Source organism: Geotrypetes seraphini, chromosome 6, assembly GCF_902459505.1.
Source record: "Geotrypetes seraphini chromosome 6, aGeoSer1.1, whole genome shotgun sequence".
In the NCBI taxonomy this organism is placed as follows: domain Eukaryota; kingdom Metazoa; phylum Chordata; class Amphibia; order Gymnophiona; family Dermophiidae; genus Geotrypetes; species Geotrypetes seraphini.
Window position 1 is genome coordinate 65,804,288 of NC_047089.1, and position 18,113 is coordinate 65,822,400.

The following is an 18,113-nucleotide window of genomic DNA, read 5'->3' on the forward strand; positions in this document are numbered from 1 at the left end:
TGGCTTAGTCAAAGTCCAAACCCAAATTTAATTAAAAAAAATCTGTGGCAAGATTTGAAAACCACAATCCATAAAACAAATAATCTCCTAGCCAATCTACTATTTTTTCGAGAAGAATGAACCTAAACTACACTATCCTGCTATGTAAGTTGATAAACACTAAACCTAAATGACTTGCAGGTGTTATTGCAAAAGGGGTTTCCACAAGTATTGAGTCAATGTGTGAAGTCTTAGGTATGTAATCAATCTTGATTTCTTTATAATTACTATTTGAAAATTTTTATATTTGATTATTCACACTGAAAGTGTAGAGTAGATTATGTAGATCAGTGGAAAAACACCTGCTTTAATACAATTAAAATTGCAATTTAAAACTACAAAATGTGAAATATATAAAGGGTAGGAAGATTTTTACATGGCTTTAGAATTAGCCCAACGAGAACTTAACCCATACAACTTGTTTGTTGACCTTTCAATAGAAAAAATAGCAAACATGAATAGAAATACATGAACAAGGAAGCAACACACATTTGTGGCTCTGCTTCCTTAGAGTGCACCTTATATACAAACACACATCAGAGACATCAGACAAACTAAGATTGGTGCCAAAGTGTCTTGTGCATTTTTTTTTTAAATAAAATTTTAAATTAGTATAATAAAGATCAAACTTTCACATGAAATCTAAAACCTACATAATGAACTTGGGGATTGGAAAATTCCGGGTATCTGGTCATTCAAATAATTTCAACGCTGCTACATGCTAGGCCTCCCTGAATATGGCGTGTAATTTCAGTCTAGCATAGGATCCTAGGGAGTAGAACATGTGGCCTCAAGCTTAAACTGTCAGTGCAGTCTGGAGAGGATCCCACCAAGCCACAAATTAAAATACTGCAGCCTGTAGAAGAAAGCCCGAGGCTATAAGAAGTAAATACAGGAGAAAACAGAGAATGGATGATTGTGACGGTGGGACTAAGAAAGAAAGCAAATTTAACAAAGTGCAAAAAGTAGAAAATATAAAACTCCACCCCCCTCCCCCCAAAAATTGAACACACAATTTTCTTAGCACAAATGTGGCTGATAACTTTCCTAAATGTTGCCATCCCTGAATGGAATGTAAATTAACCTCTGTACAAATTTTGAGAGAAGCCATTTCAATTATATTTGGCTGTTGTACATGCAACAATTCCATACCATCACCTTTTTCAGTAGTAATTACAAATTCCATGACTCACCTTTGTGACTATTACAATGTTATAGTCATTTACGTTAATATGTCTGCACAAAAGCTAAATAGGATAGCCTTCAAGAATTACTCTCATTCCAACCCCAAATATTGGGCATAACCTTCATGAAGCAATTCCCATAACCTGTATCAGCAAACTGAAGGCTCCATGGTGTAACAGTATGACAGAAGCTACAGCATAACGGGCCTTCCGGATTACACACTCTGTGTGCTATCATTCCACTGAAATGGACAAGAAGATTGAGTTTGGGTCTTCAAATACCTCGATGTCTTCTTTCAATTGAAGTCATATGCAGTTTTGATTTATACATGCTTGAAGATATTCTCACTTTTTGCTATAACACATGGGAATGCCAGGCTGATAAAAGCATTTTAAAACTATAAATTCAATGAACTGTCCATGTGTACTGTTGCAATTCTATATTTACAAGTTCAGTCTCTTTAGCTGCTCATATGTTACAAAGAACTGGAAAAGTTAGTTAAGGTAGATCAATAATGCATTTTTTGAGGAAAACAATAAATCTCTACTGAGCTACTGAAAATACTTAGAACCACCTCCATAAACAGTTAACACTTATAAAAGCACACAGTATATATAAATATCAAATCAAAATCATGGGCTTTTAGTTATTAAAACAGAGCTAGGGGGAAGGCAGTTACTTCTATTTTTCAAAAGTCTGCCAAACAAGATGGCATATTTGGATTGAATTTCCAAATCAGAGTAGATGGACAGAGACATGATCTACCAGCTTTAGCCAGAAAAAGAAATCCCCAAAAGCTACACTGCATTAGTACAAGATGATACTATCAGCAATATTAAAATAAGTCAGTGTTTCCTTTTTTTTTTTAAACACAACCTAATCACTTTGTTTGATCAACCCGATTTATCATTGCAATGCTGTAAACCACACTTTTTTGGCTTGCGAGCTACTTTTAAAATGACCAAGTCAAAATGATCTACCAACAATAAAATTAAAACAAAAAAACACAAAGCACACTGTTTGCACAGAAAATGTTAATTATCATTTATATTAGGGTATTTTTTCAGAGGTCAAGGAAGATGACTTTAAAACATGCAATGTCACCTCAGTAACAACTATACAAAAATAGACAAATATATCCCCTCCCTTTTTACTAAACCACGATAGCTGTTTTTAGTGCAGGGAGCTGTGCTGAATGCCCCGCGCTGCTCTCAACGCTCATAAGCTACCTGCGCTAAAATCCGCTACTGCGGTTTAGTAAAAAGGGGGCCATAGTGCAAAATATAGACAGCAGATATAAATTCTCAAAACAGACAGACATTTTGATCACTAAATTGAAAATAAAATCATTTTTCCGACCTTTGGTGATTTCATGAGTCTCTGGTTGCACTTTCTTCTTTTGACTGTGCATCCAATATTTCTTTCCTTCTTTCTGCCTCCTGCATGCTTCGTCTCCTCCAGACCTCATTCCATTCCCCAACCAACATCTTTGTCCTTCCATGAGTCCAACTTTTTCTTCCTTTCTCCCTGCCTGCTGCCCGACACACTCCTTTCTCTCCCCCAATTTTTTCTTCCTGCCCCCATCCTCCCAACTTTTTCTTCCTGCCCCCTCCCCTTTCTCCATGCCCCCCTTTCTTTCTTTCTGTCTCCCTGTTCTGCCTCCCTGTCTTTCTGTCTCCCCAAGCCACCACCAGGGCTGTCCTCTGGGAACAAGCCCCCAACGCCGCTGATTTCTCCCAGTTTCCCGACTTTGCAACAAGTCTGCAGCCTTCTCCCTGACATCAATTCTGACGTTGGAGAGGAAGTTCCGGGCCAGCCAGGCAGTGATTGGCTGGCCCCGAACTTCCTCTCAGACATCAGAATTGACGTTGGGGGGGGGGGGGGGAGGCTGGCATGCCAGGCACTTCTGTAGTCGCTGCTAGCCTATTGTGGTGTCAGGAAACAGAGAGAACACAAAGGCAACGCGAGTCTATTGCGGAGCCCAGGTTGGGCTCCACCATAGACTCACGTTGCTTTTGTGATCTACTGGTCGATCATGATCGACCTTTTGGGCACCCCTGCTGTAAACTATTCATATAAAAAAATGTTTTTAGCTAGCTAAGAATGATCCTCTACAAAACTATGTAAATACAAAAAGAGCTATTAGAATTATAGTGGGTGATCATTTAGCATCCAATGATAACAGCATGGTGTGGTTTAATATTAAGACAGTGCAGAGAGGACTCATTCGAAAGTGAAGGTTATAAATTAAAAAAAAAAAAAAATTAAAAAAAAAAACACCCCTTTGCTCAGATGTGGGATTATGTCAAGGAATTGATGTCTAGATGGGAACATCTGGAAGAAGTAGAAAAGAAGTAGGCAAAACTGAAAGGAGTTATTGTAAGGGCAATAAACCATTTTATAGTAAAAGAAGGCCCATTTGTTCTCAATAGTAGCTGAGAAGGTAAGGAAAAATATTAGCTTTCATAAACTACAAAAAGACAGGCAAAAATATCTGGAAAAGTTAAGAGGCTGTTTGAGTAGTCAGGAAAACAAAGATGTAAATAGAAGAAAAAAATAGCCGACATGGTAAAATGGGGGCAAGACTTTTTTTTTTTTTTTTTTTAGATATATTAGCAATAGGAAGAATTGCAAAAGTGGCATTGGGAGATTCAAAGAGGAGGAATATGTAGAAGCTGATGAAGATAAAGCTGAATTGCAATATTTCTTTTCTATGTTCACAAATGAAGTGCTGGGAGCGGAGCCGCAGAAAACAAAAGCAAATAGGACAGGAGATATGGCAGATCTTGATCAATTTTCAGAGGATTGTATTCGTGAGGAGCTCGCTATACTAAAGGAGGATAAAGCGATGGGGCCAGATGTTGTACATCTGAGGATAATGAGGGAATTTAGGGAAGTTCTGCCAGCTCTGTTGACTGACCTTTTCAATGCTTCTCTAGAGTCAGGAGTGGTACCAGAGGTTTGCAGAAGGGCAGATGTGGTCCCTCTCCATGTGGAAGTAGGGAAGAAGTAAGAAACTATAGGCTGGTAAGTCTGATTTCATGGTAAATAAATTAACGGAAACACTAAAAAAAAAAAAAGAGAGAATAGTGAAGTTTCTGGAATTCAATAGATTACAGGCCCCGAGGAAACGAATTTACCGTATTTTCACGCATATAATGTGCGCGTTTTACACGATTTTGCAAACTGAGCATAACCATGCGCGTTATATGCGTGAGCGCATTTTACAATTTTTTTTTTACATTGCTGGTTCCCCCCCGACGCCCGATTCAGCCCTGAAAGCCTGATGCCCCAAACCAAAGGACCGCTCCCCCCCCCACCCTGAAGGACCGCTCGCACACACCCCCCGACGTCCAATTCACCCCCCAGCCCCCCCCCCCGCACCGTTTGCGGTGGAGAAGCAGCCTACCGTGGGTTCACGATGCCAGTGAGCCCTGTTGCTTCCTCTGCCGGCGGTCCCGCCCCTTCTCTGAGCCCTGCGCTGCTTCCTCTGCCGCGGTCCTGCCCCTTCTCTGACGTCAGAGAAAGGGCGGGACCGCAGCAGAGGAAGCAGCACAGGGCTCAGAGAAGGGGTGGGACCGCCGGCAGAGGAAGCAACAGGGCTCACTGGCATCGCGAACCCACGGTAGGCTGCTTCTCCACCGCAAACGGTGCGGGGGGAGCTGGGGATGAATTGGACGTCGGGGGGGTGCGAGCGGTCCTTCAGGGTGGGGCATCAGGCTTTCAGGGTGGGGACAGGACTTCAAGGGGGGGACAGGCAGACCTTTAAGGGGGGACAGGACTTCAAGGGGGGCAGAAGGAGGTTTTAATTCAATAAGAAGCATGCGCGGTATACGCGTGTGCGCGCTATATATTAATTTATTTCCATAAATTTATTTTTCCCACGCGCTATACGCGTGTGCGCGTTATATGCGTGAAAATAAGGTACTAGAGGCAGGTCTTGTCAGACAAATATGATCAATTTCTTTGATTGGGTGACCAGAGAATTGGATAGAAAGCACTAGATGCGGTGTATATAGATTTTAGCAAAGCCTTTGACAGTATTCCACATAGGCGTCTAATAATTAAACAAAGTGCCTTCAGTATGGGGCCCAAAGTGATGGACTGGGTCAGAAACTGGTCGAGTGGAAAGCAACAGAAGGTAGTGGTCAATGGAGATCGCTCTTAGGAAAGGAATGTTACCAGTGGTGTACCTCAAGGTTTGGTTCTTGGGCCTGTTCTTAACATTTTTGTAAGCAATATTGCTGAAGAGCTGTCGGGTAAGATTTGCCTCATTGTGAATGATATCAAAAAGATTAAGTACGTACCCTGGTAAACTCTTTTCCAGTAGATAGGCGAGACATTCTATCTAGCCCATATGGTTATTTCCCTTTACTCGCATGCTACAAAAGGAATCCACTCTGGATTTTTCATTCTGCCTCCAGTGTACTTCAGACTAGTTTAGCGCCCTCTACAGTTAGTACCCAGCATAGAGAGACATCCATATATGTGAAGTAGAGGCACCTGTAACAGGTCAAACCATTGTTCTGCTCAAAATAACCAAACAGTACCATTAACCACCAACATAGGCTTCAAAAGAGCTCAGAACTACTTCCTCAACAAGTTGAACATATTTACAAATTCTTCCTAACCCCAAAGGGCTGACCGGTCTTTGAGAAACAGATTGGAGAAGTATAAGCAGCCAGAAATCTGAAAGCAGGCACAGCAAGGACAGGGTGGGGAGTCTAGAATGTCTCACCTATCTACTAGAAAAGAGCTTACCAGGGTTAAGTACATAATCTTTTTCTAGTACAATAGGGGAGACATTCTAGACCACAGGGACATACAAAAGCAGTCCCCCCAAAGAGCTAGGGTGGGCTTGCTGTGCCGGCCCTTAAGACCGAAGACCTGAAGGCCGAGTTCTGTCCAGCAGCAACATCAACTCAGTAGAACTTGGCATACATGTGAAGCGAAGGCCATGTTGCCACACTTCAAATCTCCTCAGTACGAACAGATCTAGCTTCGGACCATGAAGAAGCCATACTCCTAGTAGAATGTGCCTTAACAGAAATAGGGGACTGTTTCCCCGCAAGAATGTAGATGGACGAAATGGCTCTATGGATCCACCTGGAGATTGTGGCCTTATAAGCGGGAGCACCCCGCTGGAGTGTATGAGTCAGCACAAACAGATGGTCAGAAAGGAACCCTGATATGGAAAGCCAAAACCACCGTCAGTAAAAAGGAAAAACTGTCTACAGAGTAACCCCAGCCTCTGAAATTCAGAGAAAGGGGTCTCGACAAGACAACACCTGCAGTTTAGAAACCCTACGGGCAGAAGTGATGGCGGCTAGAGAAACAAACAGTCTTGAGAATTAAATCCAAGAAGGAAGCATCCCGAAGAGGCTGAAAGGGAGCTCTGGCAAGACCAGACAACACCACATTAAGGTCCCAGACCGGGAATTGATTCTTAACGGGCAGCCGGACACAAAGAGCCCCCTTCAAAAAACAAGCAACATCCGGATGCGACACCAAAGAAAACTGACTGTCCCGGGATCGAAAACAGGACAGTCCGGCCACCTGGACCTGCAGAGATGCACAGTGAGGCCTTTATCCAGGCCAGCTTGGAAAAAGTCAAGAATCCGTGCTTATGGAGCCAAATAAAGGTCCCCCTAGTCTTGAACACACCAATGTTGATAGGTCTTCCATGCTTTAGAATAGTCCGACACCAGGGACGACGACTTAGACCTGAGGAGCGTATCTACCACAAGATCCGAATAGCCTTTATGTTATAAGGTAGGGTTGCCCAATTCCAGTCCTCGAGATCTACAGGCATGCCAGGTTTTCAGAATATCCACAATGAATATGCATGAAAGAGATTTGCCTGCACTGCCTTCTTGGTATGCAAATCTCTCTCAAGCATGTTCATTGTGGATATCCTGAAAACTTGGCCTGCCTGTAGATCTCGAGAACTGGAATTGGGCAGCCCTATCTTAGAACATAAAGGCTATTCGGATCTTGTGGTAAATACGCTTCTCAGGTCTAAGAAGTCATCCCTGGTGTCAGCCTATTCTTGAGGACCAGAATTGGGCAGCCCTGTTCTAAGGCCATGTGCTCAAGAGCCAAGCAATAAGAGCAAAGCGACCCAGATCTTCCATGGCCACTGGGCCCTGAGCGAGAAGGTCCGGATAGACGCTTGGGTACAGATTGCCTCCCACATGCAGCTGCATCAGATCCACATACCACGGTCTTCGAGGTCAATCGGGAGCCACCAGAACGACACGCCCAGGATGAGACACAATCCTCCGAAGACCCAGCTGATCATTAGCCAAGGGGAAAAGACCTATAGAAGAACTCCCTGAGGCTATGTTTGCACTAGAGCAGTGGTTCCCAACCCTGTCCTGCAGGACCACCAGCCAGTCAGGTTTTAAGGATAGCCTTAATGAATAGGATAACCTTAATGAATATGCATGAGAGAGATTTGCATGTAATGGAGTGACAGGTATGCAAATCTGTGCCATGCATATTCATTAAGGCTATCCTGAAAACCTGACTGGCTGGTGGTCCTCCATGACAGGGTTGGGAACCACTGCACTAGAGCATCAAGCCCCTTGATTCCGGGCTCGAATCGGCAACTGAAGAAGCGCTGTGTCTTCCTGTATCTCGCCGTGGCCTTGAGGTCAAAGCGGGGCTGTCTCCATCGCCTCACAATTGCCTCAAACGCTTCCTTCAACAGGACCCACTCGCCTGGATCCAGAGTCTGATGGCGAGGAAGTCTGCTTGAATGTTGTCCACTCTGGCCACATGTGTTGCCATCAGCGTCAGGAGACGATGTTCCGCCTTCTTTTCCTTTGGGGGGGCTTCCTGAGCCAACAGATAGCTCTTGGTTCTTCTCTGGCGATTGTCACACTCCACTGCCATAGCATTATCGGAAAAGACCTGGAACACCTGTCCCTCCAGGTCCTCTGCAATTCACTCAAGGCCAGACGAATGGCCCGGAGCTCCAGACGATTGATTGACCACCATCTCTGAGACAGAGTTCAACAGCCCTGAAGGTGACGACGACTGCAGCGAGCTCCCCAGCCCCGAAGACTGGCATCCATCATTACCACAATCCAGGAGATAATGCATAGCAGAATGTCCTGGCAGAGTGATTGAGGAAGAAGCCACCAGTTCACGCTTGTTCTGGCCTCCGAAATCCACAGCAGGATCATCTGAAAGGCATCTCGGTGGGGCACCCAGCGAGAGAGCAATCCATTCTGAAGAAGATGCATGTGTGCTCTCGCCCAAGGGACTACATTGAGTGTGGCCATCATGGAACCCAGAATCAGTAAGTAGTCCCATGCCAAAGGAGCCGACTTCAACAGAGTTGAAATCTAGACACACAGCTTCTGCCTGCAAGCCTCAGGCAGGTAAACGTGGGCCTCAGACAGGTAAACGCTGCCTGCCGCTGTATTGAAAAGAACTCCCAGGTATTTCAGCAACTGCGTGGGCGTCACTTGGCTCTTCCTGAAATTGACAATCTAACCCAGGCCTTCTAGTACCTGGAGCACTTTCCCCATCGTGTTGCACCTCTCTGCCAATGATGGAGCTCTGATCAACCAATCGTCTAGATAAAGGGTGAACTTGCAACCCCATTTTCCTCAGATGAGCCGCCACTACCATCATGACCCTTGGTGAAGGTCCAGGATGCTGTTGCCAGCCCAAAGGGCAGGTCTGAAAACTGATAATGCTGATTCAGCACATGAAACTGCAGAAACTTGTGGTGAGCCAGAAAAATGGGAATGTGTAAATACGCCTCCGTAAGATCCAAGGAGGCCAGAAATTCCCTCTGGAGCCACTGCTGCAATGACTGACTGCACAGTCTCCATCCAGAACCGAGGAATCTTGAGAGCCGTATTCACATGCTACAGATCCAGAATAGGTCACAATTCTTCTGATCCCTTCTTTGGTACGATAAAGTATACAGAGATCTGCCTGAGCCCGAGAGGTCGCTTGGCACCTGCTCTATAGATTGAATAGCCAATAACTGCTGAATATTAGTCTGAACTTTGCACGCCATATCTAGTCTCCCGGCAGGAGAAGTCCCAAACCAATCAGACAGGGGGGGTTGAGCAAATTCCAGTTTGTAGCCTGACCAAATAATTTCTAAGACCCACTAGTCTGCTGTAAAGCGCATACAGGCAGAAACTCCGAGGGCCAACCCCCTGTCAACAGAGGGGCACTCGGCTCCCTGGTGTCATTGTGTCCTTTGGCCAGGTCGGGCAGAACGGACAGCGGCAGGCTTGGAACGCCTGTAGACCACATACCAATCCCGGGAACCCTGTAAAAACCTCTGCCACAAAAATTCTGGCAGGAACCACGAAAAGTAGAACGCCCAGAATCCTTGGATCTTGCTCTACTATCCGGCAGGGTCTTCGATCGATGGTCCATTACTGAATCCATGAGATCATCCAGACCCTTACCAAACAATAACTTCCCCTTAAAAGGTACCTGAAGCCAAAGTTACTTTTGAGATGGAATCGCCAGCCCACTGCCAAACCCAGAGCATTCGGCCTGCCGAAACCAAATACGCTAACACCTTTGCCAGCACTTTCAAAAGGTCATAAGGCATCCACTATGTAATCCATCCCAGCCATCAGAAGCTGAGGAGGAGGCTCCACCGCATAAGTCTCCAGCGAACATAGCCGAGAAAGAGACAGGCACATGCCACAAAGGACAATGCCACAGCAACTTTAATGCCTAAATTAGCCATTTCAAACACTTTCTGGAGAATCACATCCACCCGGTAGTCCTGCATATCTTTCAATGCAACTCCCCCGTCACTGGGAAGAGAGGTGAGCCGAGTCACCTGAGCCACCAGGGAATCCACCCTGGACTGTCCCAAAAGCTGCCGACACTCCTGTGCCAGTGGATACAATCGGGCCATAGCTCAAGCATTCCTCAAAATGACCTTCCAGAGAGTCAGAAACTACAAAAAACTCATAGCCAGATGCCAGGGAAAGGTTGCAGATCACGAGTGCACACTACAAAGCCAGGGAGAAGAAGTAGATGGAGCAGGCTGAGCGATCAAGCTCAATTCCTCCAAAGATTCAGCAATAAGATCAGGTAACACCACAAACTTAAACAAGCGCAAAATAGTCGGATCATCTCCAGGATCTGGAGCCCCTAAGGGATCCCCCAAGCCGGGTTAGGCTGCACTATTAAACAAATGATCAGTGAGGTCCAGATCAGCTGCCGGACAGCCCCCCCCCCCCCCCCAGAACAGATGTGGAAGATTTAACAGCTGGCATAGGCAGAGGTGACGAAACCCTCCCAAAGGCACCCCATTGCCCATAGATGTTGAAGGGGGGCCAGAAGAGCACCCAGCAGCCAGACCTCTGGTTTAAAATTCAGAGAGAATGACATGGGGAAATCAAATTTGTCCCCGTCTCCGCCCCCATCCCTGTGAGCTCAGTCCCCATCCCGTCACTGCAAACATCTGATCCCATCCACACAAGCCATAGTTTTATACTGAACTTATTTTATTACAGTATAAAAAGAAACAATATTCTGTACAATTGTCATTTTATAAATCAAAGTTCTGGAGCCATAGTTTTATACTGAACTTATTTTATTACAGTATAAAAAGAAACAATATTCTGTACAATTGTCATTTTATAAATCAAAGTTCTGGCTGCTGAACTAGAGAAGGAGATGTTCAGCTGGCAGGTCTTTGTTTATAAATTTTTATCAACACAACTAATATACTACTTTATCCTAAAGCAAAAAAAGAAAATTTTTTTTCTACCTTTGTTGTCTGGTTTCTGCTTTTTTCATCTTCTCCTCATTCAATTCCTTCCATCCACTGTCTTCCTTCTTCCATTTGAAGTTTCAAGTTCAAGTTTATTAAATTTGACAAAAATGCTAATCATAAATGCTAAGCATTTGACAATAAAAATTAAAATGTGGATCAATGGACTTAAGACACAACTTTACTTAAATGAAAGTAACTGGAAAGTGGGGAGAAATACGATTTTAAAAGGAGAGAGTATAATTAAGGTTAAAAACAAAAGGGAAATAAGAGAAATCATATTGATGTTGAATATGAGTAAAAACAGAATGTGGCAAGAAAGGAGCCAGAGATCAATTAGCAGTCATAAGCATCTTTAAATAAGAAGCTTTTAAGGTTGCCCTTAAATTTATCTAGATTTTGCTCCACCCTTAAATATGATGGTAACGAATTCCATATTGTAAGGGCTAAAGTTGCAAATGAAGAGGCCCTACGGATACTAATGATTTTTAGGGATGGGACAAGAAGAAGGTGTTGTGATACGGATCTTAAAGTTCTCAAAGGTTCGTGAGGAATAAGATACTTATGAATAAAAGCAGGTTCTTTGGTGTTCATAGTTTTAAAGAAGATTAAGGCAATTTTATAGGTTATTCTGTGGTGAATTGGTAACCAATGTACATTTTTTTAAGAGGAGTGACGTGATTAAATTTTTTCTTTTTCGTTATAATTTTTATTGCAGTATTTTGTATCAATTGTAAGCATCGGATGTCTTTTTGGCAGATTCCTTTAAGTAAGGAATTGCAGTAATCAAGTTTGGAAATTATGAGGGAATGAATTAAAATATTAAGTGACTGAGGATCAAGGATGTTAGCTAAGGATTTAATCATTCTGAGTTTCCAAAAACAATTCTTGACAACAGCACTAATCTGAAAACGATAGGACAGTTTATTGTCAATTATTACTCCAAGGATTTTGATGGAGCTCTGTTACTGTGCCTCTCCCTGCCATTTCCCCCCCCCCCCCCTTTGGTCTGGCGCTCATCTTCTTTCCTCCACTTCCTCCATAGTCTGTCATCTCTGTCTTCTTTCCTTTCAGCGACTTCTCCCCCCTCTATTCCCCATTTCCCTCAAGCACCGGTTCCTTTCCACCACCCCCTCTCTCTTCCCCATTTCCTTTCAGCGTCTGTTCCTTTCCACCATCCCCTCTCTCCACCCCCCCTTCAGCGTCTGTTCCTTTCCACCCCATCAGCACCCCTCGCGTGATCCGAGCCCCCCTTTCAGCGTCTGTTCCTTTCCCCCACCCCCTCTCTCCACCATTTCCTTTCAGCATCTGTTCCTTTCCATCATCCCCTCTCTCCACCCCCCCCCCTTCAGAACCCCTCGCGTGGTCCGAGCCCTCCCCTTACCTTCGTAATTTAATTTGTACAAGGGGCCAGAGCCTTGAAGTCGCGTGTGCATCAGCCGGAATAAAGCTTCTCCTATGACGCAAGAAGCAGGGAAAAGCAGAAAAAAAAAAGATCACTAAAAATCCAAGCTAAGATTTAATGCTAAGAAATGCAAGGTTGCAGAGACCCGAGAGAACGGTATAGTTTAGGGGGTGTACGAAAGAGGAACAGGACTTGGGTGTGATATGTGATGATCTTAAGGTGGCCAAACAGGTTTAAAAGGTGATAGCTAAAGTGCACAAGGAGAGGAATGGCTTGTAGGAAAAAGGAGGTACTGATGCCCCTGTATAAGACTCTGGCGAGACCTCATTTAGAATATTGTGTACAATTCTGGAGACTGCATTTTCAAAAAGATATAAACAGGATGGAGTCAGTCCAGAGGAAGGCAACTAAAATGGTTGATGGTCTACTTCATAAGGCATACGGAGACAGAATTAAAAAGATCTGAATATGTATACTTTGGAGGAAAGTCAGGAGAGGGTTTTGGAGACATTTCAATACTTTTGTGGCATAAATACACATGAGGCTAGTCTCTTTCATTTGAAAAGAAACTCCAGAATGAGAGGGCATAGAATGAGGTTAAGAGGTGATAAAAGTATTTCCTTAAATGACTCCTTTTTACAGAAAGGGTAGTAGAGGCGTGGAATAGTCTTCCAGTAGAGGTAGTAGAGACAAGGACTGTCTGAATTCAAGAAAGCGTGGGATATGCACATGGCATCTCTTAGAGAGAGGAGGAGATAGTGGATGCTGTGGATGGGCAGACTGGATGGGACATTTGGCCTTTATCTGCCATCATGTTTCTCTGTTTCTATGTGTTACGATAGTACTAATCCAGTGGAACTACAGTCGACTCCGCTTAAATGCAAGGCCTCCAGATCGGACCGCAACGTGTGCTTAAACGGAGTACCACTTTTTAGTCATGAAAAATCACAGTACGCTGTAGTCAAATGCAATAAAACTTATTCAGCAAAAAAAAAAAAAAAAAAAAAAACACAATCCAGTTTTAGAAACCGCACTGTTCCGTCTAATGCAATACACTGTAAACTTTTTAAACCAATATTCTATTGAAATAATCAGTCATTGTTTTCTGCATGCAGATTGCACGAATCAGGCTGTGTATCTGACTACTGATGCTGTAAAACTGTCCATAGTTGCGACATCCATTTATCTCCAGATAACAACGCAGCGTGAGTAGGGACTTCAGCGCGTCTGAGAAGGAAACAATCTCTGCAGATGTTTCATTAGTCGTGATGACCACAGCAGTATCTCCATCCTCAGACTCTTGGTTGTCTGCAGTGTCCTTTATGACTGTACAGATATCGGAATTAGTGCTGTCAGATGATGTGGGCAAATCATTGTCAACAGCGACATACAGCTCAAACTCTTGTGGCGAGAGTCCAACTGGGAGTTCAATGGATGAAGTGTCAGCTTCAGTTGTCTTATTAGATGCTTGAACGAAGCTTGCCCATCAATAGCAATTTGAAATCGTGAATGATGAGACTCTACTCCACACCTCCTGTACCATGTGAAAAGAGTCGAGCACCGTCATTTTTCTCGCGAGCTCAGCAGCTTGGGGGCTGGATTCCGTGCTTGCATCAATCACTGACATCACATATCTTAAGACGAATTACCTGTAATGACATTTGAAGTTGGTGATTATCCCCTGGTCCAGCGGTTGGATCAAAGAGGTCGTGTTTGGGGGCAGAAACATGAGTTTTGATGTTGGTTACGTCATTGCTGCGTGCTGCACTATTATCATACAGCATTATAATGTGCCACCTACACCTCATCAGATTGTCAAGCTTCTGCAACCATTCAATCCACAGTGTCGCCGTAATCCATGCATTTTCGTTGCTTTCATATTCAATAGTCAGGCGTTTAATGTTTTTGAAGCACTGAGGATTTCTATTCTTCCCAATCACCAGTGGCTCAAGCTTTTCACTACTGTCCATATTGCAAGTGAGCAGCAATGTCAATCATTCCTTTGGCACCTTGAAGCCAACAGTTTTGCTGCGTTTGAAAACCAATGTTCCATCACAGATGGCACGCCAGTACAGGCCCATCTCATCGGCGTTGAAAACGTCACATGATTCATATCCACCAATGATTGATGGCAACACTTTCATGACCCATCTTTCTGCATCAAACTCATTCATGTCTTGTTTCTCGCCATGCTGCTTCTTAAATTTTATGCTGTTACGAACCTTCCACCTCTCCAGCCATCCGTTTGTTGTTCTGAAGTCTTCTATGCCCAGTTTTTTGGATAGCTGTGCTGCTTTCTCCATCAACAGAGGCCCACTGAGTGACAATTTAATGTCTCCAGCCTTCCCAATTCTTCTGTTTCCTGGTAAGATTGCTGTTATTTTGCCAGTCTTTCAATATGGCTTGCTTTTTTTTTTGTAAATCAGAGAAATCTGGCTAGGATGAACGCTATGTTTTGCAATAGAGACCTGACTCTCCCGTTGGTCAAGTCTCTTTAAGACATTGACACGTTCAGCCAAAGACAATGACTTTTGACCAGTGTGTTGGACATGTTCAGCCAAAGACAAAGATTTTTCTCCATGAGACGCCATGGTGCAGTTTCAAAAGTTTGAACACCTGGCCAGACCTAGACTGCTGATCCAAAACACATGGCTCATCGTGAGAACGTGATTGCTTTTAAAAGGAGTGAACGTAATGTGAAAGAATAGAGGGGGGGGACCTATAACATCAGTGCACATAAGCAGATTGTGTGCTTATCAGAATTGCAATTACCCGGAGTTTACTTCCATTGACTGGGACCATGGTGGTAGGCTGCGGATAACCGAAGCATGTGCTTAACCGACATGCACTTAAGTGGAGTCATTTGTATCCAGTTAAATGTTGCTGAATATTAGTATTTAGTATGGCCAGTGTAATTTAACCAGATAGGAGCATCTCCTGCCTCAGGCCTACTATGTTTAGTACAGTTTTATGGTATCAACAAATCTCCAAACACTACCTCTTATCTTTTAAAGTAACTAAAGTTATTTTGATGCAATAATTAATTCACTTTCTGTAATTTCCTCTAGTCTTTCCAATATATGTTCCCAAAATAAATAAATATACACACATACAAAATTTTTTTAAAAAGGATACAATAACATTCCAAGGACCAAGTCGCAACCAGTTTGGAAAAAATCCTTTATATAAGGCAATGAAACCTTCATTCTTCCATGTCTGTTAGGATTAAAATATTTTTTAAAAATTCTTTTAATGTTCATTAAAACTTGATATTTGACTTTCAGTACTGAACCCAATACAAAATAAGCACCTACAGATACACATGAGGTAAACTATTCTACATGGGGGGGGGAGGGTATCTCTATACTGGACCCTACAATGTTCATTAAAATATTGGATTCGAATATTGTCTACTTAACCAAACTTGGATATGAAGAAAATACATAAACCCACCTATCCTCCCAAAGTTATTAACTCTGACCTGCCAATTTTGCTCTCTCAGCTAACCTCTGATATTAGAGCTAACTTGCCACAATGTATATTGACATGGTCTTAAATGAATTTCCTATGAAACAAACTTTACTGAATTCCTGTAGGAGATTTAAAGGGCAGTCCATGAAGCAACCAAGTCACTTAAAAAGCACCCAATGGCTTAATACAGTGGTCTTCGCTAATGTTTAAGCGAGGGCCATTTGAGGTCTAAAAGGGCTGAAGGAGAGCCAAACGCCTTCCTACTTATGGCCATGACACCAATAATGCTTCACAACGTTCATTCCTACTAGAAAACCTAGCCTTGGCCACATGTGCAAAACACAGAAACCCTATGCACTTATAGGATCACAAACTAAAAGTCCTAATATATACAAATGAAACTCTTAAGATGACATACTCTGCATGCAGTACAACACCGGAGAAATAAAGACAAATGCATTTCTTCCTGAACAGTGTGAAATATAAACAGATCAGTCTCTAAATTGAAAATAAAATCATTTTTCCTACCTTTGTTGTCTGGTGATTTTATTTTTCTAATCTTTTCTCAGTCTCTGGTTGTACTTCCTTCTGTCTGTGCTCTTAACTCAGAGAGGATTCTCATCCATTTGCTGTTTTTCTCTCCTTCACTTTCTGGCCTATATCAATCGTTCACACCAAAACCCACCAGGAACAATGAGTCACTTCAAATCACTTTATAAATCCCACCTATGAAGCTTATGTGCGCTCATAAATCAATGATTCACAAGCGCCATACAGTAAAAAGAAAACTTTCACCAGTGGTGCAATTCACAGCTTCCAGACTACTAGAGCAAACCTTTAAAAAAAAAAAAAAAATGTTTTAAAGACGCAGTCTGGAAGCTGTCAGCCTCAAGGTCTCAGGTTTTTTGGCTCATAAATGCTTACAGCTTGGCTTTTTGAAACAGCTATTGAGAAATACGGCTCGTGACAAATCTGAGTTTAAGATCTGCAAAGCTAAGTGTTTGCAATTTAACTTTTTTTAAAAACTTTTGTTACTTTTGAAAGATTCAATTCTGTGTGACAATGTTGCCATTTATGTGTGTGTTTTATGATTAAGCTGTGAATTGCACCACTAGTGAAGTTTTCTTTTACCGCATGGTGCCTGTGAATCATTGATGTTTAAGCACACAAAAGCTTCAAAGTTAGTATTTATGAAGTGAATCTGTTCCTGGTGGGTTCTGGAGTGCATTATATACTCTGCTATACCCCTTGTTTATTTTGGAATAAACCTACATCCAACTTTCTTCCATTTTTCTGCTTCCTTCTCAAATCTCTTTTCCTGGTCTTCCCTTCCTATCTATTCATGTGCACTCTCCCCTCCCTCTTTCTTCTCCCCTATTCCCATCCATCACTGCTTTTTTCTTCTCCCCTATTCTCATCCATCAACAGCATTTCTTCCATCTCTTCCTTTTCCCACCCCTTCCATCCCTGTGCACTATCATCTCCTCCCTCTCTTTCCCTCCCATGATCAGACATCTTTCTCCTCTCCTTCCCCTTTGTGGCCTGGCATCTCTGTTTTTCTTTCCCCTCCCCCCTACCTAGTCTGGAATTTCTCCCTCCTCCTTCCCTTGTCTGGCATCTCTTCCCTTCCCCCCTTTCTATGGTTTGGTATCTCTATCTTCCTTCCCTTTCATCCCCTTATCTGGCATCTCTCTTTTCCTCCCCCCTCCTGTGGTCTAGAATCTCCATTCTTCCCCCTTCCCTTCCTTCCTCTGGAGGTCTGGCATCTTTCTTTCCCTTTCCTCCCCATCCCTACAGTCCAGTATCTCTGTTACCCTCCCCATATTTCTCTCCCCTCCTTCCCTTGCATCCCCTTGCTGGCACCACTCTCTCCTTCCCATGATCTGGCATTTGTATCTTCCCCTTCCCTTTCTTCCCCTGGAGGTCTGGCATCTTTCTTTCTCTTTCGTCCCCATCCCTGCGATCCAGCATCCATTACACTCCTCATACAATTCCCCCCACCCCATGGAATCCAGTGCTTGCTCGCTGAGGGGAAAGGAAGCAGTAGCAAAGAGAAATCTTCCAGGCCACCGAAAGCATCATGTTTACTTTACTCATGTTGCCAGCAGCCTGAAGAGTAAGAGCAGCACTGCTGAGAACAAGAACAGTGAGCAAGCACTGGATCTTGCTGGGGGAGGGGGCCTCCAGGTAAGTACGCAGGCCGCCCAGAAGATCTTTCCAGGCTGTCATTGGCTCGCAGGCCTT

General features: G+C 43.4%; 1 protein-coding gene across 1 annotated transcript in view; it reads right to left on the reverse strand.

Moving 5' to 3' along the window:
* Positions 1 to 326: 326 nt before the first annotated feature.
* SLC25A30 (solute carrier family 25 member 30) overlaps positions 327 to 18,113 on the reverse strand; it is a 49,805-nt gene continuing 32,018 nt past the window's right edge. The window contains exons 9-10 of the mRNA XM_033947431.1: positions 15,534 to 15,614; positions 327 to 1,709 (exon numbers count right to left, since the gene is read on the reverse strand). Of these exons, the coding sequence (XP_033803322.1) occupies positions 1,668 to 1,709; positions 15,534 to 15,614 (123 nt within the window). The 3' untranslated portion in view covers positions 327 to 1,667. The remainder of the gene's footprint in view (positions 1,710 to 15,533; positions 15,615 to 18,113) is intronic.